Raw genomic sequence first — 27186 nt, 5'->3', positions numbered from 1 at the left:
GGTGGGTGATTTCACCAGCGATGTCGCTGCGTGTAAAGCAGCCTTTAGAGTAGTAAATCTCTGTAGAAATGGCTGCCACTGGTGGACTTTAACCGCTTTCTAATGAAGGACGTAGTAGATCGGCCTAGGTCAGGTCCTCATGTATATAGCTGAGCCCCATTATGCAATGCCGTCAGGCAGCACTGTAACAGAAGTGACTGATAGCGGCATTTAAATGGTACAATTGTCGATATGCGAGTGCATCGGCTTTCAGCGGCTCTCTAACAAGGGGCTTCCTGAAGACCACTATCACCGTCCAGACTATATTGGAGAATGTAATTTTTTCTGTATACAACAATACTGTAGAAGGAGACCTGATTAAACAATCCCCCCCCTGCCGCCTAATGTCAGTCAGCTTTCTATGCACTCCTCTAAATCTAATAATTATATTTCTGATACTGTTATATGTATTTTCAGAACTTAACCTTACTTGTCTAGAGGATGATGGCAGGAAGAACAAACAATCACCGAGCCCAAAATCCCAGGTATGTGTTCCATCATTTTATGTTATTTTTTTTGGGAGGAGGAAGTGAGTCACATCAACTATTGTGAATGGTGGATCCTGTGTTATCTACTGTATATTACTGTATATAGAGGTGATACCAGTAATTATACAGGAGAAGGTGAGCTGTGACATCACCTATTGTGAATGGTTGATTCTGTGTTATCTACTTTATATACAGGTGTTATCAGTTATTGTACAGGAGGAGGTGAGCTGTGATATCGCCTTCTGTGAATGGTGCATCCTGTGTTATCTACTGTATATAGAGGTGATACGAGTAATTATACAGGAGGAGGAGAGGGTGACTTGTGATATCAGCTATTGTGAATAGTAAATCCTCTGTTATGTCCTGTATATATAGGTGTCATCAGTCATCGTAGAGGGGGGGTAGGTGAGCTGTGACATCACCTATTGTGAATGGTTGATTCGGTGTTATCTACTATATATAGAGGTGTTATCAGTTAGTGTACAGGAGGAGGTGAGCTGTGACATCACCTATTGTGAATGGTGGATCCTGTGTTATCTACTGTATATAGAGATGTTATCAGCCATTGTACAGAAGGAGGAGGAGAAGGTGATCTGTGACATTAGCTATTGCGAATGGTGGATCCTAGGTTATCTACTGTATTCAGAGATGATATCAGTCAATAAACATGAGGAGGAGGAGGAGGTGAGCTGTGACATCACCTATTGTGTAGGTTGGATTCTGTTATGTAGTGTCTATAGAGGTGTTATCAGTCATTGTACTGGAGAAGGAGGTGAGCTGTGACATCACCTATAGTGAATGGTGGATTCTGTGTTACATAGTGTATATAGAGGTGTTATTAGTCATTGTACTGGAGAAGGAGGTGAACTGTGACATCACCTATAGTGAATGGTGAATTCTGTGTTACATAGTGTATATAGAGGTGTTATTAGTCATTGTACAGGAGAAGGAGGTGAGCTGTGACATCACCTATAGTGAATGGTGGATACTGTGTTACATAGTGTATATAGAGGTGTTATTAGTCATTGTACTGGAGAAGGAGGTGAGCTGTGACATCACCTATAGTGAATGGTGGATTCTGTGTTACATAGTGTATATAGAGGTGTTATTAGTCATTGTACAGGAGAAGGAGGTGAGCTGTGACATCACCTATAGTGAATGGTGGATTCTGTGTTACATAGTGTATATAGAGGTGTTATTAGTCATTGTATAGGAGGAGGTGAGCTGTGACATCACCTATAGTGAATGGTGGATTCTGTGTTACATAGTGTATATAGAGGTGTTATTAGTCATTGTACTGGAGAAGGAGGTGAGCTGTGACATCACCTATAGTGAATGGTGGATTTTGTGTTACATAGTGTATATAGAGGTGTTATTAGTCATTGTATAGGAGAAGGAGGTGAGCTGTGACATCACTTATAGTGAATGGTGGATTCTGTGTTACATAGTGTATATAGAGGTGTTATTAGTCATTGTATAGGAGAAGGAGGTGAGCTGTGACATCACCTATAGTGAATGGTGGATTCTGTGTTACATAGTGTATATAGAGGTGTTATTAGTCATTGTACAGGAGAAGAAGGTGAGCTGTGACATCAAATGTTAGATTGCCATGCAGCTGGGGGCTAACTGTGGCCCCCTAAGGCTGCCATCTTGATACTACTATGTGGCTGGCCTTCTGCTATTGTGATTGCACATACATTCTACTATAATGGATAATATTGAATAAATCTTTACTATTGATTCTTTAGCAAAGTCTGTCCATGGAAAACGATCCCACCTCTACAACCGAAGGCCGAAAGACCCGGAGTGGACGGGTCATTCCTGACACGGTCAGTTAAAGTCACAGCAATGGATATAAAGTTTAGTGATTATTTTATTAACCACAATCAATGAATGAGTGTTTGGTGAATGAGTAGGTGTCACATTTAACAGTTCAAGCAAAATCTGAGAAATATACTTTGAGTATTCCCGGCAGAGCTCGATGTATACAGCTACTCTCCCAAAAAGTACAGAAAGAAGAGTTGACTGCCATGGAAAAGCCATAGAAGTGACAGGCTTAGAAAGGTTATCTAATATATAAAGCTGTTTGTATGTATGTATGTATGTGTGTTTGTGTGTGTATGTATGTATGTGTCTATGTATGTGTATGTATGTACGTGTCTATGTGTGTGTGTCCGCTAAAGTAATCCGCACCGTCACATGTACAATCACAAAATTATGCACAGACGCCCCATATGACTCAGGGAACGTCATAGACTATGTTTTGACGGGCAAATTTAACCCCGCGCTTTACAGTTACTCTCTAAAAATCCTGCCTCCATTAAAGTCTATGGAGCTACGAGCTAAAGGTTATTAATAACACCTGTGATTGGTTGCTATAAGAACAAAGGACATTCATAGTATAAGAAGCTTATCTGTGAGGTAATAAGATGTTGGTGGAGAGACAGATAGAGAGAGAGACAGAGACAGACAGAGAAATGGACAGACAGAGACAAACAGACAGGGAAAGAGAGAGAGACAGACAGAGACAGCCGGGGAAAGAGACAGACAGGGAAAGAGACAGACAGACACAGTGAGATAGAAAGACAGACAGAGAGAGACACAGACAGACAGACATGGATAGAGACAGAGACACACATGGATAGAGATAGACACACAGACAGACACGGAAAGAGACAGACAGAGAGACAGACAGACAGAGACAGACAGAGACAGACACACAGAGACAGACAAAGAAAGACAGACATAAAAAGACAGACAGAGGCAGACACAGATAGGGAGAGAGACAGACAGAGACAGACAGAAAGAGACAGATAGACACAGACAGAGACAGAAAAAGACATAGACAGACAGAGACAAAAAGAGACATAGACAGACAGAAAGACAGACACAGACAAAGAAACACAGACAGAAAGAGACAGACAGAAAGAGACATATAGACAGACAGAGACCTGGAGAGAGACAGAGAGACAGTTACTAATCCGGGCAATGCCGGGTACTATAGCTAGTAGGGGCTATAATGGATAATGTCTGACAACAGAGTCATATATAGGCGCTCTGAGATTACAGACTTGGACCCCTGACTGCAATAGCAGGATCCCATCGGAGAAAGGTGCTGAATACATGCAGTCACAGATGATGGACCCCCTGTTTCACAGCTACGGCCTCCACTGAAGCTTGCTGCTGGATTCATGCCGTCTTGCACTGTCTCTATTTGCAGCTGTCGCTCTCGCCTGGTCACAGTTTGTGTCCGGCCTCTACAGCTCTGATTCTGCTGTCCCCACACATTACTATCAAACACCCAGCTCCTCTCTAGCCATCTGTTCCACAACACACACTTTCACCTGCGCACCTTACAAAATCACAAAATCTCCCCCAACTATTCCAAAAAGAAAAGTGCCTGGGTTCTTTCCTATGTACCACAGAGAGTTTCTTTGTCGCTCCATTGGGAGACCCAGACAATTGGGTGTATAGCTTCTGCCTCCGGAGGCCACACAAAGTATTACACTTAAAAGTGTAAGCCCCTCCCCTCTGCCTATACACCCCCCCGTGCATCACGGGCTCCTCAGTTTTTATGCTTTGTGTTGAAGGAGGCACACTTCCATGCAAGCTCCACAATTTAGTCAGCAGCAGCTGCTGACTATATCGGATGGAAGAAAAGAGGGCCCATAACAGGGCCCCCGGCATGCTCCCTTCTCACCCCACTCTGGTCGGCGGTGTTGTTAAGGTTGAGGTACCCATTGCGGGTACAAAGGCTGGAGCCACATGCTGTTTTCCTTCCCCATCCCTTAGGGGCTCTGGGTGAAGTGGGATCCTAACAGGTCACCAGGCACTGGGACCGTGCTCCCTCCGCAGCCCCTGGGGGAATCTGCTGGACAGGAGACCGGGTATCGTCAGGGACAGGCCCTGCTCCTATGAGGTACTCTGTGTCCCCTTGGGGACGGCGCATAGAGCGCCTGTGTAATGGACGCTGCAGCAGCTGCTGGGTGTGTTTGTGCGCCGGGACTACCGCGCTGACCGCGCTTGTTTGCCGGCCGCGCTTATAACTATAGTCCCCGGCTTTTGCGGCCTAGTACCGCATACTCCCGCCCCCAGGCCTGCCAGTCAGGGGTAAGGGCGGGACGCTGCACTGGACGTCAGCGCTGAGGGCTGGAGCATACTTAGTATCCTCCTCCCCCCTCACTGAGCACCGTGGGGCACCAGATTCCCGCACTTTCTGAGGCACGCCCACGGCTACCTCCTCCTCTCAGAACGCTGGCAGCCATTCCTATCAGCACGTCTGACGCTGGAGAACTTCAGAGCCGAGCTCCACAGCTCTGGGAGGCCCAGGCAGGGAATCTGGTGGTCACACAACCGCTAAGGGCGGTCGGTAAGCCGCACTTGTTACTAGGTGCTGGCCCCCCTGGGTGCCGAAGTGTATATTTATATGCTTATATTGTATACATTTACTCTGTACGGCCGCATTATTTGCTTTTGGCTATATACCCTCTCTGATTACGCTCAGAGGAGACAACAGCATGTCGTCCGCAAAAAGCAAGGGTGCCAAGGCACAGGCTTACTTTGCAACCTGTACCTCATGTGCGGCAATGCTACCTGCAGGTTCCACCTACCCTCATTGTGTGCAATGCTCGGCCCCTGTGACACTCACTCAGCCGGAGTCTCAGCCACTGGTGGGACCCTCGGCCCAGGTGGAACCACCGGCTACCACTGTCCAGGTGACAGGGACAGAGTTTGCAGTATTCGCTGACAAACTTTCTGAGTCTATGGATCGATGGTCTGCTAAGATACTAGAAGCTTTGCAGTCCAGACCGGTAACACAGGTCCCGGGCACTGTTGAATCATTGCTCCCAGCCCCCCCTCGCTCGGCACAGCAGAGTGCTCCTGGGTCGACTCATAGGTCCCACGGTGAGGACTCCGACACGGACCGCAGTCTCAGACCGACTAAGCGGGCTCGCTGGGAGCTTCCCTCGACTTCATCACACTGTTCAGGGTCTCAGCATGAGGACTCTCTGGAGGATGAAGCGGAGGTGGCAGATCAGGGCTCTGATCCTGACGCCGCTCTCAACCTTGATACGCCTGAAGGGGACGCCATAGTAAACGACCTTATAGCGTCCATCAATCAGGTGTTAGACCTTTCTCCTCCAGCCCCTCCGATTGAGGAGTCAGCTTCTCAGCAGGAGAAATTCCATTTTAGGTTTCCCAAACGTACACGGAGTGTATTTCTTGATCACTCCGACTTCAGAGATACAGTCCAGAAACACCGAGCTTTTCCGGATAAGCGCTTTACTAAGCGCCTTAATGACACACGTTATCCCTTCCCCCCTGACGTAGTCAAGGGTTGGGCTCAGTGTCCTAAGGTGGATCCTCCAGTCTCCAGACTGGCGGCCAGATCCATAGTTGCAGTGGCAGATGGTGCATCGCTCAAGGATGCCACTGACAGACAGATAGAGCTCCTGATGAAATCCATCTATGAGGCTATCGGCGCGTCCTTTGCTCCGGCATTTGCAGCCGTATGGGCACTCCAAGCTATCTCAGCTTGTCAGTCTGAGATTAATGCAGTCACACGTGCCGCTACTCCGCAGGTTGTGTCCTTAACCTCTCAGGCGTCGGCGTTTGCGTCCTACGCCATGAATGCTGTCCTGGACTCTGCGAGCCGTACGGCGGTAGCATCCGCCAATTCAGTGGCAGTCCGCAGGGCCATGTGGCTACGTGAATGGAAGGCAGACTCTGCTTCCAAAAAGTTTTTAACCGGTTTGCCATTTTCTGGCGACCGCCTGTTTGGCGAGCAATTGGATGAAATCATTAGACGCCTGGTTGCCACTTGTCCAAGACCGATGGGTGAGAGACATTCTGTCTCACGGTTACAGGATAGAGTTCAGTTCTCGTCCTCCGACTCGTTTCTTCAGAACATCTCCGCCCCCCGAGCGAGCCGAGGCTCTTCTTCAGGCGGTGAGCACTCTGAAGGCAGAAGGAGTGGTTATCCCTGTTCCCCTTCAGCAATGGGGTCACGGTTTTTACTCCAACTTGTTTGTGGTGCCAAAAAAGGACGGATCTTTCCGTCCCGTTCTGGACCTCAAACTGCTCAACAAACACGTGAAAACCAGGCGGTTCCGGATGGAATCTCTCCGCTCCGTCATTGCCTCGATGTCCCAAGGAGACTTCCTAGCATCAATCGACATCAGGGATGCTTATCTCCACGTGCCAATTGCACCAGAGCATCAGCGCTTCCTGCGTTTCGCCATCGGGGACGAACACCTTCAGTTCGTGGCACTGCCTTTCGGCCTGGCAACAGCCCCACGGGTCTTCACCAAGGTCATGGCAACAGTGGTAGCAGTCCTACACTCTCAGGGACACTCAGTGATCCCTTACTTAGACGATCTTCTTGTCAAGGCCCCCTCTCGGGTGGCATGCCAACACAGCCTGAACATTGCTCTGGAGACTCTCCAGAGGTTCGGGTGGATCATCAATTTCCCAAAGTCAAAACTGACACCGACCCAATCGCTGACATATCTCAGGATGGAGTTTCATACTCTCCCAGCGATAGTGAAACTTCCGCTGGACAAGCAGCGTTCACTACAGACAGGGGTGCAATCTCTCCTTCGAGCCCAGTCGCACCCCTTGAGGCGCCTCATGCACTTCCTAGGGAAGATGGTGGCAGCAATGGAGGCAGTTCCATTTGCGCAGTTTCATCTGCGTCCACTTCAATGGGACATTCTCCGCAAATGGGACAGGAAGTCGACGTCCCTCGACAGGAACGTCTCCCTTTCTCGGGCAGCCAAGGCCACTCTTCAGTGGTGGCTTCTTCCCACTTCTTTGTCGAAGGGGAAATCATTCCTGCCCCCATCCTGGGCTGTGGTCACGACGGACGCGAGTCTGTCAGGGTGGGGAGCGGTCTTCCTCCACCACAGGGCTCAGGGTACCTGGACTCAGCCAGAGTCCTCCCTTCAGATCAATGTTCTGGAGATAAGGGCAGTGTATCTAGCCCTAAAAGCGTTCCAGCCATGGCTGGAAGGCAGGCAGATCCGAATTCAGTCGGACAACGCCACGGCGGTGGCATACATCAACCACCAAGGCGGCACACGCAGTCGGCAAGCCTTCCAGGAAGTCCGGCGGATTCTGCTGTGGGTGGAAGCCACAGCCTCCACCATCTCCGCAGTTCACATCCCGGGCGTGGAAAACTGGTAAGCAGACTTCCTCAGTCGCCAGGGTATGGACGCAGGGGAATGGTCTCTTCACCCGGACGTGTTTCAAGAGATCTGTTGCCGCTGGGGGAAGCCGGACGTCGACCTAATGGCGTCCCGGCACAACAACAAGGTCTCGGCATTCATGGCACGGTCTCAAGATCACAAAGCGCTGGCGGCAGACGCATTAGTTCAGGATTGGTCGCAGTTTCGACTGCCTTATGTTTTTCCTCCTCTGGCACTGCTGCCCAGAGTGTTACGCAAGATCAGGTCCGACTGCCGCCGCGCCATCCTCATCGCCCCAGACTGGCCGAGGAGGTCGTGGTACCCGGATCTGTGGCATCTCACGGTGGGTCAACCGTGGGCACTACCGGACCGACCAGACTTGCTGTCTCAAGGGCCATTTTTCCATCTGAATTCTGCGGCCCTCAACCTGACTGTGTGGCCATTGAGTCCTGGATCCTAGCGTCTTCAGGGTTATCTCAAGAGGTCATTGCCACTATGAGACAGGCCAGGAAACCAACGTCAGCCAAGATCTACCACAGGACGTGGAGGATCTTCTTATCCTGGTGCTCTGATCAGGGTTTTACTCCCTGGCCATTTGCCTTGCCCACTTTTCTGTCCTTCCTTCAATCCGGAATGGAAAAGGGGCTGTCTCTCGGCTCTCTTAAGGGACAAGTCTCGGCGCTCTCTGTATTTTTTCAAAAGCGTCTAGCAAGGCTTCCGCAAGTACGCACGTTCCTGCAGGGGGTTTGCCACATAGTCCCCCCTTACAAGCGCCCGCTAGAACCCTGGGATCTGAACAGGGTGCTAACGGTTCTTCAGAAACCACCTTTCGAGCCAATGAGAGATATTTCTCTTTCTCGCCTCTCGCAGAAGGTGGTCTTCCTCGTGGCAGTCACATCACTTCGCAGAGTGTCTGAGCTAGCTGCACTGTCATGCAAAGCCCCCTTCCTGGTGTTTCGCCAGGACAAGGTGGTTCTGCGTCCGGTTCCGGAATTTCTCCCTAAGGTGGTATCCCCTTTTCATCTCAATCAGGATATCTCCTTACCTTGTTTTTGTCCTCATCCAGTTCACCAATGTGAAAAGGATTTGCACTTGTTAGATCTTGTGAGAGCACTCAGACTCTACATTTCTCGTACGGCGCCCCTGCGCCGCTCGGATGCGCTCTTTGTCCTTGTCGCTGGCCAGCGTAAAGGGTCGCAGGCTTCCAAGTCAACCTTGGCTCGGTGGATCAAGGAACCAATTCTTGAAGCCTACCGTTCTTCTGGGCTTCCGGTTCCTTCAGGGCTGAAAGCCCATTCTACCAGAGCCGTGGGTGCGTCCTGGGCATTGCGGCACCAGGCTACGGCTCAGCAAGTGTGTCAGGCGGCTACCTGGTCGAGTCTGCACACTTTCACGAAACACTATCAGGTGCATACCTACGCTTCGGCAGATGCCAGCCTAGGTAGGCGAGTCCTTCAGGCGGCGGTTGCCCACCTGTAGGAAGGGGCCGTGTTACGGCTCTATTACAGAGGTATTCTTTTACCCACCCAGGGACTGCTTTTGGACGTCCCAATTGTCTGGGTCTCCCAATGGAGCGACAAAGAAGAAGGGAATTTTGTTTACTTACCGTAAATTCCTTTTCTTCTAGCTCCAATTGGGAGACCCAGCACCCGCCCCTGTTCCCTTCGGGCTGTTGTTCTTTTGTGTACACATGTTGTTCATGTTGAATTGTTCTTTGGTTCATGGTTTTCAGTTCTCCGAACATCCTTCGGATTGAATTTACCTTAGACCAATTTATAAGTTTCCTCCTTCCTGCTTTTGCACCAAAACTGAGGAGCCCGTGTGCACGGGGGGTGTATAGGCAGAGGGGAGGGGTTTACACTCTTAAGTGTAATACTTTGTGTGGCCTCCGGAGGCAGAAGCTATACACCCCAATTGTCTGGGTCTCCCAATTGGAGCTAGAAGAAAAGGAATTTACGGTAAGTAAACAAAATTCCCTTCTTTTATATACCTGTATTCTAGAGGTAAATAAAAAGTCAGATTTTTTTTTAATTCCAACAAAATTACTACCAAATAATGGAAAACAATCACAAAAAAACATTTTTAATATGCTTTTTTTAAAAAAGAAAAAAAAAAAAAAAAAAAAAAAAAAGAGGTGCTATAACAGAGACTCCATCCACTCCCAGACTTGCGTCTACACTCTGCCAAGAATCCTTCAGTGCCACCACTGCTTGTAAATGTTGGAAGGTGTGGTGAACAGTGTCACTCAAAACTATGAGTCATCCCGCAAAAAAAAAAAAAAAATAAAATTTATGGCGATCGGAAAAAGGAGAGGAATAACAAAAAAGCACAAGATAAAATACTGGGTTTAATCGTCATGTGATAAATAAAAGAAAAAGAGACAGCTGTCACCTAAGCTAACTTTGCATTAACAGTTAGTTTCCACTAGGGGTCAGCGCTGCACCACTTTGTTAGTATCTTGCAGGTATTGTGTTGTGAAGGATTTTTTTTTCCTTTCCTCCTTTATAACAATACCTCCACACCCAGACAGAGGTAATTTGTTTGTCTTATGCTGTAAAGTTAAGGTTTATTGCAGAGGGCCCAGTGCTAATACAACGCAGCAAGATTTACGTGTCACTCGCCTTTGTAAAACAACCTAAATGAAAAAAAGAAAACCCCAAAATGTGGAAATCTTATTTATTTTTATACTTTACTTGCTTGTATAGTACAGTTATTTTCCACTTCCTTTGGAAAATAATGGGAACATGCTAAATCCTTGCAGATGATACCCTTAGTGGGATTTGAACTAAGAACTTCAAATCAAAGAGAACTACCTCCAACTTATGATTAATAAGGGTGTCTATATGTAACGCTGATCTCATTTACTTTCTAGAAACATGCACCAATTCTTGAGAGAAAACTGATTACACGAGGCAAGAAAAGACAACAGCCCAAAAGCAAGGTAACGCAATACAACTGTGATAAGAATGACTAGCCCAGGTTATACTTACATCCAGGGCCGGATTAAGGTTGGTGGGGGCCCCTGGGCAGAAAATCTGGTGGGGGCCCCATAAACGTTAACATTTTTAGCCATAACAGTAGAGCACGAACTGTAGCATTTAGATATAAATCCAATAAACATGTATCTTAAGGCCCCGTCACACTAAGCAACATCGCTAGCAACATCGCTGCTAATGAACAACTTTTGTGACGTTGCTAGTGATGTTGCTGTGTGTGACATCCAGCAACAACCTGGCCCCTGCTGTGAGGTCGTTGGTTGTTGCTGAATGTCCTGGGCCATTTTTTAGTTGTTGCTGTCCTGCTGTGAAGCACAGATCGCTGTGTGTGACAGCGAGACAGCAACAACTAAATGTGCAGGCAGCAGGAGCCGGCTTCTGCGGAGGCTGGTAACCAATGTAAACATCGGGTAACCAAGAAGCCCTGTCCTTGGTTACCCGATATTTACCTTTGATACCAGCCTCCGCTGCTCTCACTATCAGTGCCGGCTCCTGCTCTGTGCACATGTAGCTGCAGCACACATCGGGTTAATTAACCCGATGTGTGCTGTAACTAGGAGAGCAAGGAGCCAGCGCTAAGCATTGTGCGCTGCTCCCTGCTCTGTGCACATGTAGCTGCAGCACACATCGGGTAATTAACCCGATGTGTGCTGTAACTAGGAGAGCAGGGAGCCAGCGCTCAGTGTGCGCTGCTTCCTGCTCTCTGCACGTGTAGCTGCGTGCGCTGGTAACCAAGGTAAATATCGGGTTGGTTACCCGATATTTACCTTAGTTACCAAGCGCAGCATCTTCCACGCGGCGCTGGGGGCTTGTCACTGGTTGCTGGTGAGCTCACCAGCAACTTGTGTAGCGACGCTCCAGCGATCCCTGCCAGGTCAGGTTGCTGGTGGGATCGCTGGAGCGTCGCAGTGTGACATCTCACCAGCAACCTCCTAGCAACTTACCAGCGATCCCCATCGTTGTTGGGATCGCTGGTAAGTTGCTTAGTGTGACTGGACCTTTACCCTGATCTGCCATATTCAGATTTACAGGACTACAATACAGATACAGTCCAGGATAACTCACAGCCGTCACTTATACACACAGTACAATACAGATACAGTCCAGGATCACTCACAGTCGTCACTTATACAAAGAAAGTAGAGTAAAGGGGGCTTTACACGCTGCGACATCGCTAATGCGGAGTCGTTGGGGTCACGGAATTCGTGACGCACATTCGGCCGCATTAGCGATGCCGTTTCGTGTGACACCGATAAGCGATTTTGCATCGTTGCAATAACGTGCAAAATCGCTAATCGGCGACATGGGGGTCCATTCTCTAATATCGTTGCTGCAGTAGTAACGAAGTTGTTCCTCGTTCCTGTGGCAGCACACATCGCTCCGTGTGACACCGCAGGAACGAGGAAGCTCCCCTTACCTGCCTCCCGGCCGCTATGCAGAAGGAAGGAGGTGGGCGGGATGTTACATCCCGCTCATCTCCACCCCTCCGCTGCTATTAGGCGGCGGTTAAGTGACGCTTCAGTGGCGTCGCTGTGACGCCGCATGGACCGCCCCCTTAGAAAGGAGGCGGTTTGCCGGTCACAGCGACGTCGCCGGACAGGTAAGTATGTGTGACGGCTCTGGGCGATGTTGTGCGGCACGGGCAGCGATTTGCCCGTGTCGCGCAACAGATGGGGGCGGGTACGCACGCTAGCGATATCGGGACCGATATCGCAGCGTGTAAAGCGGCCTTTACTCACATATTTTTAATTGATCCCAATGTTAAGGCAGCCAGGGACGGCTCCAGGTTTTTGTGGTCCCCGGTAGAGTCTCAGTGGGCCCCATCCACACACAGACACGCACATACACATACAGGCATACGTACATATACATATTTGAAGACAAATTCACAAAAATACATTTAAACAGACAAATATATGCACAGTCATATACACTGACATACATGCAGACACAGACGCATTACAGGTGTTAATATGGAGAAGTCACAAGCAGCCTCACTCACCTCTCCCGCTTGTTTCCAGCTCCTCCAGGACATATGGCTGTGTTGCATGATGGCCATCAATAACAGACATGACTGCACACCATGCACACTGACACAGCACTGATGTATATACATCACAGGAGGGGCTGGGGCCTACAATAGTAGGATTTTTGTGTACTCACCGTAAAATCTCTTTCTCTGAGTCTTCATTGGGGGACACAGGACCATGGGTTATGCTGCTGTCACTAGGAGGCTGACACTAAGTAAACATAAAAAAGTTAGCTCCTCCCTAGCAGCATACACCCCGAGCCGGAGGCGGGCTCAGATCAGTTGGTGCACAAGCAGTAGGAGGAGTACCAGAATCACCATACATAAACACAAGTTGTAACTAAAACAATGCAGCCGTGCCAACAAGAGGTCTATGAACATAAGACCACTGAAAAAATAGCAGGCAAATGCAATTGAATCAACCAAAAAACCAAGCAGGGTGGGTGCTGTGTCCCCCAATGAAGACTCAGAGAAAGAGATTTTACGGTGAGTACACAAAAATCCTACTTTCTCTATCGTTTCATTGGGGGACACAGGACCATGGGACGTCCAAAAGCAGTCCCTGGGTGGGAATACCGAAAAACCCGCAGAGGCAGACAACAACAACCTCCCTCGGCGGGCTTGCACTATAATTGAATACTGCCACCCTATTACAGGTGCGCAACTGCTGCCTGCAAGACCTTTCTCCCAAAAATAGCATCTGCCGATGCTTGGGTGTGAACGTGGTAGAACCTAGTAAAGGTGTGCAGGCTAGACCAGGTGGCGGCCTTGCAGACCTGGTCGGCCGACGCCTGATGCCTAATCGCCCAAGAGGCGCCCACTGCGCGGGTAGAGTGCGCCTTTACCCCCCGCGGCGGAGACTTGTCCCGAATCCGGTAGGCCTCTGATATGGCGGAACGGATCCATCTGGCAATTGTGGCCTTGGATGCCGATTCACCCTTCTTGGGACCAGAAGGGAGAACAAACAGACCATCTGACTTACGGAACGGCGCGGTCCTGGAGACATAAATTCTAAGTGCACGCACTAGGTCCAGGGTGTGCAAGGACCTCTCCAAGCTGTGAGAGGGGCCAGGACAGAAGGATGGAAGGATGATTTCCTCGTTAAGATGGAACGGGGAGACCACCTTTGGGAGAAAAGCGGGATCTGGCCGGAGAACCGCTTTGTCCTGGTGAAAAATCAAAAAGGGGGAACGACAAGAGAGAGCTGCCAGCTCTGACGTCCTGCGAATAGAAGTGATGGCAACAAGAAACACCACCTTCCAAGACAGGTGAGACAGGGAAGATTCTCGCAAGGGCTCGAATGGGGAGCCCTGAAGTGACCCTAGGACTAGATTAAGGTCCCACGGTTCTAGAGGCCGACGGTACGGCGGTGCCAGGTGGGCTACTCCCTGGATGAAGGTCTTAACCTGTGAACGAGCGGCCAGTGGCTTCTGAAACAGGATTGATAACGCCGATATCTGGCCCTTTAGTGTTGCGAGCGAGAGACCCGCATCTAGGCCTGACTGCAAGAATGCCAACAGGGAAGGAAGGGAGAAGGCGAGAGGAGAAGAAATATTCTGCTCTTCACACCACCTGAAGAAAACTTTCCACGTGCGGTGGTAAATCTTTGATGAAGATGGCTTCCTGGCCCTAATCATTGTCTGAATCACTCTTGAGGAAAAACCAGCCTTAGCTAGAACCCAGGATTCAATGGCCAGGCCGTCAAATTTAGGACCTGTGAGTTCTGATGGAAGAGAGGCCCCTGCTGCAGGAGATCTGGACGGTCTGGAAGGCGCCACGGAGCGTCTGCGAGGAGCTGAGTTAGTTCCGCGAACCATGCTCGCCTGGGCCAGTCCGGAGCCACTAGGATGACCGGTATCCCTTCCGCCTTGATCTTCTTGAGGACCCTCGGAATTAGAGGGAGCGGAGGGAAGATGTACGGGAGACTGAACTGGCTCCATGACAGGGTGAGGGCGTCGACTCCTAAAGCCAAGCGGTCGCGGCACCGCGCTACAAAGTGCGGAACTTGACGGTTGAACCGGGAGGCCATTAGGTCCACGTCCGGAACTCCCCATCTGTCGCAGATCTGGTTGAAGACTTCCCGGTTGAGGGACCATTCTCCGGAGGCGAGGCCTTCCCTGCTGAGGAAGTCCGCCGCCCAATTGTCCACGCCTGGGATGTGTACCGCTGAGATCAGGGAGTGATGACACTCGGCCCAGTGCAATATCTTCTTGACTTCTCGCATCGCCCCGACACTTCTTGTGCCTCCTTGGTGGTTGATGTACGCCACCGCCGTCGCATTGTCCGACTGGATCCTGACCGGGCAACCCTGTACTAGGTGCCGAAACTGCTGCAAGGCTAGCCGGATGGCTCTTATCTCCAAAATGTTGATCTGGAGACAACTCTCTCTCGGTGACCATCGGCCCTGCGCTGTGTGATGTCGAAACACTGCTCCCCAGCCCTGGAGACTGGCGTCGGTGGTCACTATCTTCCAGTGGAGCGGGAGGAAAGACCTCCCTGATGCGAGGTTGCGCTGATTGAGCCACCAACGGAGGGAGTTGCGGGTCTCCGGCGAAAGATGAAACCTGCGGTCCAGAGAAAAGGGAGATCTGTCCCACTTCTTCAGCAAGGCCAGCTGGAGGGGCCGGAGATGGAACTGTGCAAAGGGTACCGCTTCCATCGCCGCCACCATACGACCGAGGACTCGCATGCCGAACCTGATGGACACTTGGCGCTGACGCCGAAGAGCGCGGAGTCCTCGTTGTAGGGAGGAGATCTTCTCCTGTGTGAGGAAAACTCGCCCTTGGATGGTATCGAATACCATGCCTAAAAAGGTGATCCGACGGGCCGGGATCAGAGAGGACTTCTTCCGATTTATCAGCCACCCTAACCGTGAAAGGGTGTCGATCGTGACCTGAACCCCGAGACGACAGTCCTCGAAAGAAGAGCCCTTTATCAACATATCGTCCAAGTACGGGATGACCATGACACCCCTGGCATGCAGGACGGACATGGCAGCAGCCATGATCTTCGTAAAGACCCTGGGTGCGGATGCGAGGCCGAAGGGAAGAGCTGTGAACTGGAAGTGATCTTCCGCTATCGCAAAACGGAGGAACCGTTGGTGAGAGGTGGCTATCGGGACGTGAAGATAGGCGTCTTGAATATCCAGCGATGCCAGGAATTCGCCTACCTCCATGGACGCGATGACGGACCGGAGTGACTCCATTCGAAACGGCCGAGGTCTCACCGACCTGTTCAGAAGCTTTAGGTCGAGGACGGGACGGACAGAGCCGTCCTTTTTGGGGACCACGAAAAGGTTGGAATAGAACCCCTTGAAACGCTCTGCGGGAGGGACTGGTACCACGACTCCGGTTCGGAGGAGGGAGTCTATGGAGTGAAAGAACGCGCGAGCCCGCGCGGTAGACTCGGGAGGGCGAGATAGGAAAAAACGTCTCGGTGGCTTTGCCTCGAATTCTATTTTGTAGCCTGATGTGATGATCTCTCTGACCCAGGCATCGGCGGTCAGGGGGATCCACACATGCTGAAAACGAGACAGGCGCCCTCCCACAAGTCTGGCGCTGCTGCGCGCCGACCGCGAGTCACTTGGAGGAACGACGGCGGTAACCAGAAGAGGATCTCGTGGACTGGCGGGGGCGTGAACGCCAGGCGGGATTGGTCTTGAATGACGGGGTCTTCCTGTCTCTCGGAGGAGAGCGGCTTTTCCGCGGCTGGGGATTGGAGCTGAAGCTGCGAAAGGACCGGAAACGAGCGGTGGAGCGCCGATTCTGGAAGCGCTTGGGGCGCAATTGGGGGAGAGATGTACTCTTTCCTCCCGTTGCATCGGAGATCAGCTGGTCCAGCCTATCTCCGAAGAGACGCTCCCCTAGGAAGGGCAGGGAAGTTAGTGACTTCTTAGAGGCCGCATCCGCGTTCCAGGAGCGGAGCCAAAGGGCTCGACGGATGGCCACATTGTTGCTGGCGGCCTGGGTCGCGCAACTTGCAGACGCCAGGGCTGCATTGAGCAAGTACTCACCCGCGAGGGAAATCTGCGAGGCGATGGGAACCAGGTCCGGATTGGCAGGAATGGCGCGGAGACCGCCGCGTAGCGTGTCCGCCCAGGACATCAGGGCCTTCGCCACCCAAACCGAGGCGAAGGCCGGAGAGAGGGATGAGCCCGCTGCCTCGAAGGCGGAACGGGCCAACCTGTCAATAGTACGGTCCGTAGGATCTTTGAGAGACGTACCGTTAGTGAGTGGAAGGACTGTGTGAGAAGACAGGCGGGAGACTGGGGGGTCAACCACAGGGGAACCTGCCCAATCCTTTCGAAGACCCTCAGGAAAGGGATAATGCAAATCGATGGACTTACCGCTGGTAAATACCCTGTCCGGCTGTTGCCTGTGGCTGCGCAGTAACTCAGCGAATTCTGGATGTCCGCTGAATGTGTTCTGGGCCCGCTTCACCCGCTTAAAGGAGACCTGGGTGCTCTGGGAGGAGACTGGGTCCACCTGTACCTTCAAGGTCTGGTTTACTGCTTCTATCAGGCTATTTACCATGTGCCGAATATCGGCCGCCTGCTCTGAGTCCTGTAGGGGTACCGCATCGGAATCATCCTCGGAGCAGTCAGAAGCCTCCCTGGAGGACTGACGGTCTGGACCTGGGGATGAAGGTGAAACCTGGGAAGAGTCTGAGGACGAGACCCGGCGGGTCCGTTTCTGAGCAGCAGAGGAGGACCCTGCAACGGGGCTCACCTGCTCCGGGGACAATTGCGCCGGGTCTGCGGGAATCTGGGCGAGCGTCGGCAGCAGGCGTAGAGCTTGCGCGATGGTCCGAGAAGCCTCAGAGAGGGAATCTACGGACTGGGACAGGGACGCTAGCCAGTCGGGGGGGGGGGCGGGACGCAGGGCCCTGCAGCATATGGCGCTGTGGCGTCTGCGGTATCAGAAGCGTCGGCCGCGGAGTCCTGCGGAGGCTGCGCGTCTGTAGAACAGACGGAGCATAGTGGGGCGTCCTGACCCTGGGAAAATTTGGAGCTGCAGGAGGAGCATGCAAAAAATAGTGCAAAGGGGGCCTGCTTGGATTGGGTGGGCTTAGCCTTAGGCATGATGCACACAGGTACTCTCCCTGGTGGCTGCTAGGAAGGAGACAGGAGAGGGTTAACTCGTCCCTAAACTCAGAGAATGCTACCTAGTGAGGGCTACTCCTTAGGAGCAGAGCTTACCCAGGTCCTGCGTGCTGCCCACCAGTCCAGAAGTGGAGTCCAGGAATGAGCTGGCCAGAAAACTCAGAACGCCGGCGTGCTGCAGCCTCAGGGGACCAGAGGCAGGCTAAAATGGAGAGGGGACGCTGGAGGAGGCTGGGGGAGGAGCAGGATTCCGGCGCGAAAAGTCTGGAGGATTCACAGCCCCCACCATCTGCCAGGAGGCAGAGCAGTGGGAGGTACAGAGGGAGACGACCGGCGGCCAATAGCATGCAGCGGGGGCGTGGCTAGGACGCAGGAGCGACTAGGCCGAAGCCGGGGACTAAATTTATGGAGGGGGCCGGGGGAAAGAGCAGGGAAGTCGGATCCTACCTGCCATCGGCGGCGCCGGCTCAGCGATGGATGCGGTGCAGGCAGAGCTCCCTGGCCCTGCCTGTGAACAGCGCTGCTCGTCCAGGAAGGCTCCGGGGGAGAGCGTGCTGAAGGCAGGGTAGTAGGCATCATGATGGGGGTAGACAGCCCCCTATCAGGAGAAGGCAGCGTGACAGGGCCCCATCTATCACAAACGCTGCTGAGGTTCCATCCCTGCTGTATTCCCCTGTACGCCCTTTGGGGTGATACCTCAGGGCGAATCAGGGGTGCCCACAAAACAACCTGCCCACACGCGCACCCCCGGGAGTGGTACCACGGGGACGGGCGGGGGAGAGGGCCCCGAAGTCTCAAGCCCCTGCGACCCTGGGGAGCGGTACCCACGGGGCTGCGGAGAATGAGTGAAGCGAATACCTGCAGAGAAGAAGACGACAGGTATGAGAGCGATGAGCGGCGCCGAAATAAAATAAAAAAGCGCAAAAACATACATGGCTGAGGGGGGCCGAGACGGCCCACATCAGCCTCCTACGACACTAAGCTAAAAACTGATCTGAGCCCGCCTCCGGCTCGGGGTGTATGCTGCTAGGGAGGAGCTAACTTTTTTATGTTTACTTAGTGTCAGCCTCCTAGTGACAGCAGCATAACCCATGGTCCTGTGTCCCCCAATGAAACGATAGAGAAAAATACATTACAGGAGGGGCAGGGGGCATAGACATTACTGGGGGGGGCATAGACGTTACTGGAGTGGCAAACCGCTCTGGTGGCGTACACATTACTGGGATGGGTGGCTTAGCGCTCTGGGGGACCCATATAGTTCTGGGGTGCCGCATAGACTGCTCTGATTCATATATACACACACACAGCTCTGCTTCAAACACACAGCTCTGCTTCACACACACAGCTCTGCTTCACACCACACATCTTTCTTCAGCTCTGCTTCACACACACACACACAGCTCTGCTTCACACACACACACAGCTCTGCTTCACACCACAAATCTTTCTTCAGCTCTGCTTCACACATAGCTCTGCTTCACACCACACATCTTTCTTCAGCTCTGCTTCACACACAGCTCTGCTTCACACCACACATCTTTCTTCAGCTCTGCTTCACACACACACACACACACACACACACAGCTCTGCTTCACACCACACATCTTTCTTCAGCTCTGCTTCTCTCACACACACACAGCTCTGCTTCACACCACACATCTTTCTTCAGCTCTGCTTCTCTCACACACACACAGCTCTGCTTCACACACAGACACACACACAGCTCTGCTTCACACACAGACACACACACAGCTCTGCTTCACACCACACATTTCTTCAGCTCTGCTTCACACACACACAGCTCTCTTTCACACACACTCACACACAGCTCTGCTTCACACACAGACACACACACAGCTCTGCTTCACACCACACATTTCTTCAGCTCTGCTTCACACACACACACAGCTCTCTTTCACACTCACACACACAGCTCTGCTTCACACACAGACACACACACAGCTCTGCTTCACACACAGACACACACACAGCTCTGCTTCACACCACACATTTCTTCAGCTCTGCTTCACACACAGCTCTGCTTCACACACACACAGCTCTCTTTCACACACACACTCACACACACAGCTCTGCTTCACACACAGACACACACACACAGCTCTGCTTCACACCACACATATTTCTTCAGCTCTGCTTCACACACAGCTCTGCTTCACACACACACAGCTCTCTTTCACACACACACTCACACACACAGCTCTGCTTCACACACAGCTCTGCTTCACACCACACATCTTTCTTCAGCTCTGCTTCACACACACACACACAGCTCTGCTTCACACCACACATCTTTCTTCAGCTCTGCTTCACACATAGCTCTGCTTCACACCACACATCTTTCTTCAGCTCTGCTTCACACACAGCTCTGCTTCACACCACACATCTTTCTTCAGCTCTGCTTCACACACACACAGCTCTGCTTCACACCACACATCTTTCTTCAGCTCTGCTTCTCTCACACACACACAGCTCTGCTTCACACCACACATCTTTCTTCAGCTCTGCTTCTCTCACACACACACAGCTCTGCTTCACACACAGACACACACACAGCTCTGCTTCACACACAGACACACACACAGCTCTGCTTCACACCACACATTTCTTCAGCTCTGCTTCACACACACACAGCTCTCTTTCACACACACTCACACACAGCTCTGCTTCACACACAGACACACACACAGCTCTGCTTCACACCACACATTTCTTCAGCTCTGCTTCACACACACACACAGCTCTCTTTCACACTCACACACACAGCTCTGCTTCACACACAGACACACACACAGCTCTGCTTCACACACAGACACACACACAGCTCTGCTTCACACCACACATCTTTCTTCAGCTCTGCTTCTCTCACACACACACAGCTCTGCTTCACACCACACATCTTTCTTCAGCTCTGCTTCTCTCACACACACACAGCTCTGCTTCACACACAGACACACACACAGCTCTGCTTCACACACAGACACACACACAGCTCTGCTTCACACCACACATTTCTTCAGCTCTGCTTCACACACACACAGCTCTCTTTCACACACACTCACACACAGCTCTGCTTCACACACAGACACACACACAGCTCTGCTTCACACCACACATTTCTTCAGCTCTGCTTCACACACACACACAGCTCTCTTTCACACTCACACACACAGCTCTGCTTCACACACAGACACACACACAGCTCTGCTTCACACACAGACACACACACAGCTCTGCTTCACACCACACATCTTTCTTCAGCTCTGCTTCTCTCACACACACACAGCTCTGCTTCACACCACACATCTTTCTTCAGCTCTGCTTCTCTCACACACACACAGCTCTGCTTCACACACAGACACACACACAGCTCTGCTTCACACACAGACACACACACAGCTCTGCTTCACACCACACATTTCTTCAGCTCTGCTTCACACACACACAGCTCTCTTTCACACACACTCACACACAGCTCTGCTTCACACACAGACACACACACAGCTCTGCTTCACACCACACATTTCTTCAGCTCTGCTTCACACACACACACAGCTCTCTTTCACACTCACACACACAGCTCTGCTTCACACACAGACACACACACAGCTCTGCTTCACACACAGACACACACACAGCTCTGCTTCACACCACACATTTCTTCAGCTCTGCTTCACACACAGCTCTGCTTCACACACACACAGCTCTCTTTCACACACACACTCACACACACAGCTCTGCTTCACACACAGACACACACACAGCTCTGCTTCACACCACACATATTTCTTCAGCTCTGCTTCACACACAGCTCTGCTTCACACACACACAGCTCTCTTTCACACACACACTCACACACACAGCTCTGCTTCACACACAGCTCTGCTTCACACCACACATCTTTCTTCAGCTCTGCTTCACACACACACACACAGCTCTGCTTCACACCACACATCTTTCTTCAGCTCTGCTTCACACACACACACACACACACACACACACAGCTCTGCTTCACACCACACATCTTTCTTCAGCTCTGCTTCTCTCACACACACACAGCTCTGCTTCACACACAGACACACACAGCTCTGCTTCACACACAGACACACACACAGCTCTGCTTCACACCACACATTTCTTCAGCTCTGCTTCACACACACACAGCTCTCTTTCACACACACTCACACACAGCTCTGCTTCACACACAGACACACACACAGCTCTGCTTCACACCACACATATTTCTTCAGCTCTGCTTCACACACAGCTCTGCTTCACACACACAGCTCTCTTTCACACACACACACACAGCTCTGCTTCACACACAGACACACACACAGCTCTGCTTCACACCACACATTTCTTCAGCTCTGCTTCACACACAGCTCTGCTTCACACACACACAGCTCTCTTTCACACACACACTCACACACACAGCTCTGCTTCACACACAGACACACACACACACACACACACACAGCTCTGCTTCACACCACACATATTTCTTCAGCTCTGCTTCACACACACACAGCTCTCTTTCACACACACACTCACACACACAGCTCTGCTTCACACACACAGCTCTGCATCACACCACACAGCTCTGCATCACACCACACATCTTTCTTCAGCTCTGTTTCTACCTGCTCTGATGCCATCCTCCTGCTGCTCCGGTATAGGCCGCCATCGTCCTGCTGCTGTTCCGGTGCCGCGGCCATTCTCCTGCTCCGGTTAGTCTCCTCTCCTGGCCGCGGCGTGGGTCTTCTCCGCGGCCGGCCGCGCGCGTGGGTCCTCTCCTCCGCGGCCGGCCGCGCGCGTGGGTCCTCTCCTCCGTGGCCGGCCAGCCAGCCGGCCGCCCGCGTGGGTCCTCTCCTCCGCGGCCGGCCAGGCAGCCGGCCGCCCGCGTGGGTCCTCTCCTCCGCGGCCGGCCAGGCAGCCGGCCGCCCGCGTGGGTCCTCTCCTCCGCGGCCGGCCAGCCGGCCGCGCGCGTGGGTCTTCTCCGCGGCGGCGTCCTGCTGTGACGTCCGCGGCGTCCTGCTGTGACGTCCGCAGCATTGGACGCCGCAGCAGAGCAGGGAGCAGGCACACCTCTGACCCCGGAAGTACAAACGATGGTACTTCCGAGGTCAATCAGCGTCCTGTGCCCGCAGCTTGTTTTTGCGTCTTGGAGACGCAGATACAAATAAATGTAGGTGCCCCCCCCCCCCCGAAAACACAGCTGATTTAGACTGTCTTAACGGAGGGGGAGCGGGTGTGAAGAAAAGAAAAAAAAAATTGCTGACGGGTGGCAAGTATGGCCCTGGTGGTGGGGGCCCCCTTGGAAGCTCTTTTGGTGGGGGCCCCGGGGCTGAAGCCCCGCCTGCCCCGCCTATAATCCGGCCCTGCTTACATCTTATATTGCTGAATTCTTTTACATTCCTCACATTATATGTTCCCTTAACTTGACCACAGATTTTAGTTTAATTCATTCTCTCACTTATTATTTTATATATATATATATATATATATACATATACACATACACACACATATATATATATATATATATCTATACTAGAAGGTTGCCCGATTCTAACGTATCGGGTAGTGTAGAATGTGTATGTAGGGTAGCAGATTGAATAATAATATAATCAGCAAGTCTTGAATAATGATGGTTCATTTCTTGCTCGTTGGTCTCCCGCTGTGCAGCACGCATCGGCGTATTTGACAGTGAGAGACCAACGATCTGAATGGGCAGGGAGCCGGCGTACATTGCTACCATGTTAACCATGTTACACAATTGGTTAACTATGCAAAGCGCTTTGCTTAGTTACCCGATGTGTACCATGGTTACCAGCGTACGCCGGCTCAAGCACACATGTGCCGGGAGCCAGGGGTAAGGTGGTAACCATGGTACACATTGGGTAACTAACGAAAGCGCTTTCCATAGTTACAGTATTGTGTACCATTTGTTACCAGTGTACGTCGGTAAGCTGATAACCATGGTACACATGGTACACAAATAGAAAATCGGGGCTCTGTAATAACCAAACTATGATCAGGTAGACCCAAAAAAATTTTGGCCACAATTGCCAGGAAAATTGTTCGGGATGCAAAGAAAAACCTACAAATAACATCAGCTGAAATACAGGACTCACTGAAAACTAGCAGGTGGCTGTTTCAAGATGCACAATAAGGAGGTACTTAAAGAAAAATGGGCTGCATGTTCAAGTTGCCAGAAGAAAGCCATTACTGCGCAAATGCCACAAAGTATCTTGCCTACAATATGCCAAACAACACAGAGACAAGCCTCCAAACTTCTGGAGCAAGGTAATTTGGAGTGGTAAGACCAAAATCGAACTTTTTGGCCACAACCATAAACATTACATTTGGAGAGGTGTTAACAAGGCCTATGATGAAAGGAACACCAGTCCTACTGTAAAGCACGGAGGTGGATCGCTGTTGATGTGGGGATGTGCGAGCTACAAAGGCACAGGAAACTTGGTCAAAGTTGAAGGAAATATAAATGCAGCACGTTATCAGCAAATAATAGAGGCAAATTTGCACTCATCAGCCCAGAAGCTGCGCATGGGATGTACTTGGACGTTCCAACATGACAACGATCCAAAACACAAGGCCAAGTTGACCTGTCATTGGGTACACCAGAACAAAGGGAAGGTTCTGGAGTGGCCATCCCAGTCTCCTGACCTCAATACAATTGAGCCACGCTGGGGAGAACTCAAGCAAAGCGCAGTTCATGCAAGAAAGCCCAGCAATTTATAGGAATTGGAGGCTTTTTGACAAGAAGAATGGGCAGCTTCACCATCTGAGAAAATAAAGAGCCTCATCCACAACTACTACAAAAGACTTCAAGCTGTCACTGATGTTAGATGCTGCAATACACGGTATTAAGGACTGGGGTATGTGAACTTTTGACTAGTGTTATTTGGATGTTTTTAGTTGTCATTATGATTTAAAAAGAGAAAACACAGTAGTCTGACAATAAATGGTTTCACCCAACCACTAACCAAGTGGGAAAAAGTTTTTGTTTTATCATTCATATTCTCTGAAAAAAGGCCAAGAAAGCAAAAAATCTGCCGGGGTGTGTAAACATTTGAGCACAACAGTATATCTCTGTGTCCCTAGAGATGAAGAAAAAGTCATTTTTTTTTTTGCTCCTATAAAATAATTACAAAAAGGCCATTGTTTTTGATGCTCTCTGGGACTCAAACCAACAATTCTCAAACATTTTAGCAGGAGCCCTAGCTGTTCAGCCACACACTATCATGATATGACAGACAGGATTTTCTATACTAGAAGCTGCATTGCTGCCTCTGAATCCAGAGACAGATTACGCTGGACATAGAGATCGATTGTACATAGCAGAGCATCTAGGAGGTCACAATCTGAGTAACCAGACCTAAATTCATTGTATCACAGGGCTAACAGAATTTCCTATCACAAGTGCAGATGATGACTAGACAACTCCTGTCACACAGTTATAATGAAAATGATGACCATTTGTCTGCCCGCCTGGACTGTGTACGCATAATATATTAACTTATTTAGGAAAATATAGAGGGAGGGATAATCACAATGCTAGTACAACAGGAATGGATGGTACTGGCAATAGCTCGTCTTGTGATGGTGTACTGATGTATTGTGGGATTGACAGTGGAGCATAGCGTGAACAAGTTCAGGAGGAGAGCTCAGAGACAAGATGGAAACTGAAGAGAAGAAAAGAGGAAGGTAAGTGCAGCATATGACAAACAATCAGATGGGGGGTGCAGTCATCGAAAAAATATCTGGAAGTGTCCGGAACTGCATGGAAAATTGCGATTATCCATTTTTGGTGACACAAATCAATAAGAAGCAGTCGCAGAGAACTATGAGAACTAACAATCGGGACACTGTGGTAACAGCTTCCATATGTTTCTTGCAGATTCAGCCTTTGGAACTTTCCTGTAGTCAGGAGGAATCGGCTGTATCAAAAAGAAAACGATTCAGCGAGCCGAAAGATCCCATCTAGATGACCTGCATCCACCGGTCATCATTGTTCTTAGGCCTCTTTACAAGTTGTCCCCACCCTCAGTTAATTCAATGTCCATTTTTATTTGTTCGTTCTGACACCTTTATGCCTTAGTAGATGAAATAAGAGAATATTCTGTGTTATTGTCACAAATTAAAAAGAAAAATATTAAAAGTGGAACAGCTCCGTGAGACAGTGTCCTTTTTTGATCATCTAAGCTCTGTTTAAGTGTGAACACAGCCTCTTCTTTATAACCCTTTACATCTGAAACAACACTTCTACACCATTTCTGTTGTACCACTGAAACAGTACTACCTGTCTTTAAGGATCCACCTCACCAAGGTAGATGTAACACACGACAGTGGTGTAGGATGTGGGCCTCTTAGAAAAACCTGGCGGTAGTGTCGGATCTGTCAAGAGAACCTGGCAATAGTGTAGGACCAGTCAGGAGACCATGGCAGTAGTGTAGGACCAGTCATCAGAACCTTGCAGTAGTGTAGGACCTGACATAAGCAACTAGCAGTAGTGTAGGACCAGTCATGAGACCCTGGCAGTAATGTAGGACCAATCAGGAGAACCTGGCAGTAATATAGGACCAGTCAGGAGAACCCGGCAATAGTGTAGGACCAGTCCAGGAGAAGCTGGTAAGAGTTTAGGACCTGTCATGAGAACCTGGCAGTAGTGTAGAACCAGTCATGAGAACCTGGCAGTAGTGTAGAACCAGTCATGAGAACCTGGCAGTAGTGTAGGACCATACAAGAGAAACTGGCAGTAGAGTAGGACCAGTCATGAGAATCTGGCAGTAGTATAAGAACTGTCAGAAGGACCTGTAGGACCTGTCCTGAGAAGCTTGCAGGAGTGTAGGACTTGTCATGAGAACCTGTAGGACCTGTCATCAGAACCTGGCAGTAATGTAGGAATAGTCATGAGATCCTGGCAGTAGTCTAGGCCCCATCTTAAAAACCTAGCAGTAGCATGGGATCAGTCATTAGAACCTGACAATTGTGTAGCGCCTGTCATGAGAACCTGACAGTAGTTTAAGCCCTGTGATGTAAATCTCGCAGTAGTGTAGGACCCATCATGTAAATCTTGCAGTAGTTTAAGCCCTGTGATGTAAATCTCGCAGCAGTGTAGGACCCATCATGTAAATCTTGCAGTAGTGTAGGCCCCGTCATGTAAATCTTGCAGTAGTGTAGGCCCCGTCATGTAGATCTTGCAGTAGTGTAGGCCCTGTCATATAAATCTTGCAGTAGTGTAGGCCCTGTCATATGAATCTTGCAGTAGTGTAGGCCCCGTCATGTAGATCTTGCAGTAGTGTAG

At 50.5% G+C, this 27186-nt stretch overlaps 1 protein-coding gene across 3 annotated transcripts in view; it reads left to right on the top strand.

Annotated features, from left to right (window-relative positions):
* Positions 1-26049, top strand: part of HORMAD1 (HORMA domain containing 1) — an 80301-nt gene extending 54252 nt beyond the window's left edge. For all 3 annotated transcript variants that reach the window (XM_075331075.1, XM_075331076.1, XM_075331074.1), the window contains exons 12-15: positions 457-524; positions 2276-2356; positions 10587-10655; positions 25780-26049. In XM_075331075.1, coding sequence (XP_075187190.1) covers positions 457-524; positions 2276-2356; positions 10587-10655; positions 25780-25866 — 305 coding nt within the window. In that variant the 3' untranslated portion in view covers positions 25867-26049. The remainder of the gene's footprint in view (positions 1-456; positions 525-2275; positions 2357-10586; positions 10656-25779) is intronic.
* Positions 26050-27186: the final 1137 nt, after the last annotated feature.

The sequence above is a fragment of the Anomaloglossus baeobatrachus genome, chromosome 12, assembly GCF_048569485.1.
Source record: "Anomaloglossus baeobatrachus isolate aAnoBae1 chromosome 12, aAnoBae1.hap1, whole genome shotgun sequence".
NCBI lineage: Eukaryota > Metazoa > Chordata > Amphibia > Anura > Aromobatidae > Anomaloglossus > Anomaloglossus baeobatrachus.
Note: the sequence above shows the minus strand (reverse complement) of the source record. Positions and strands in the feature narration are given on the sequence as shown.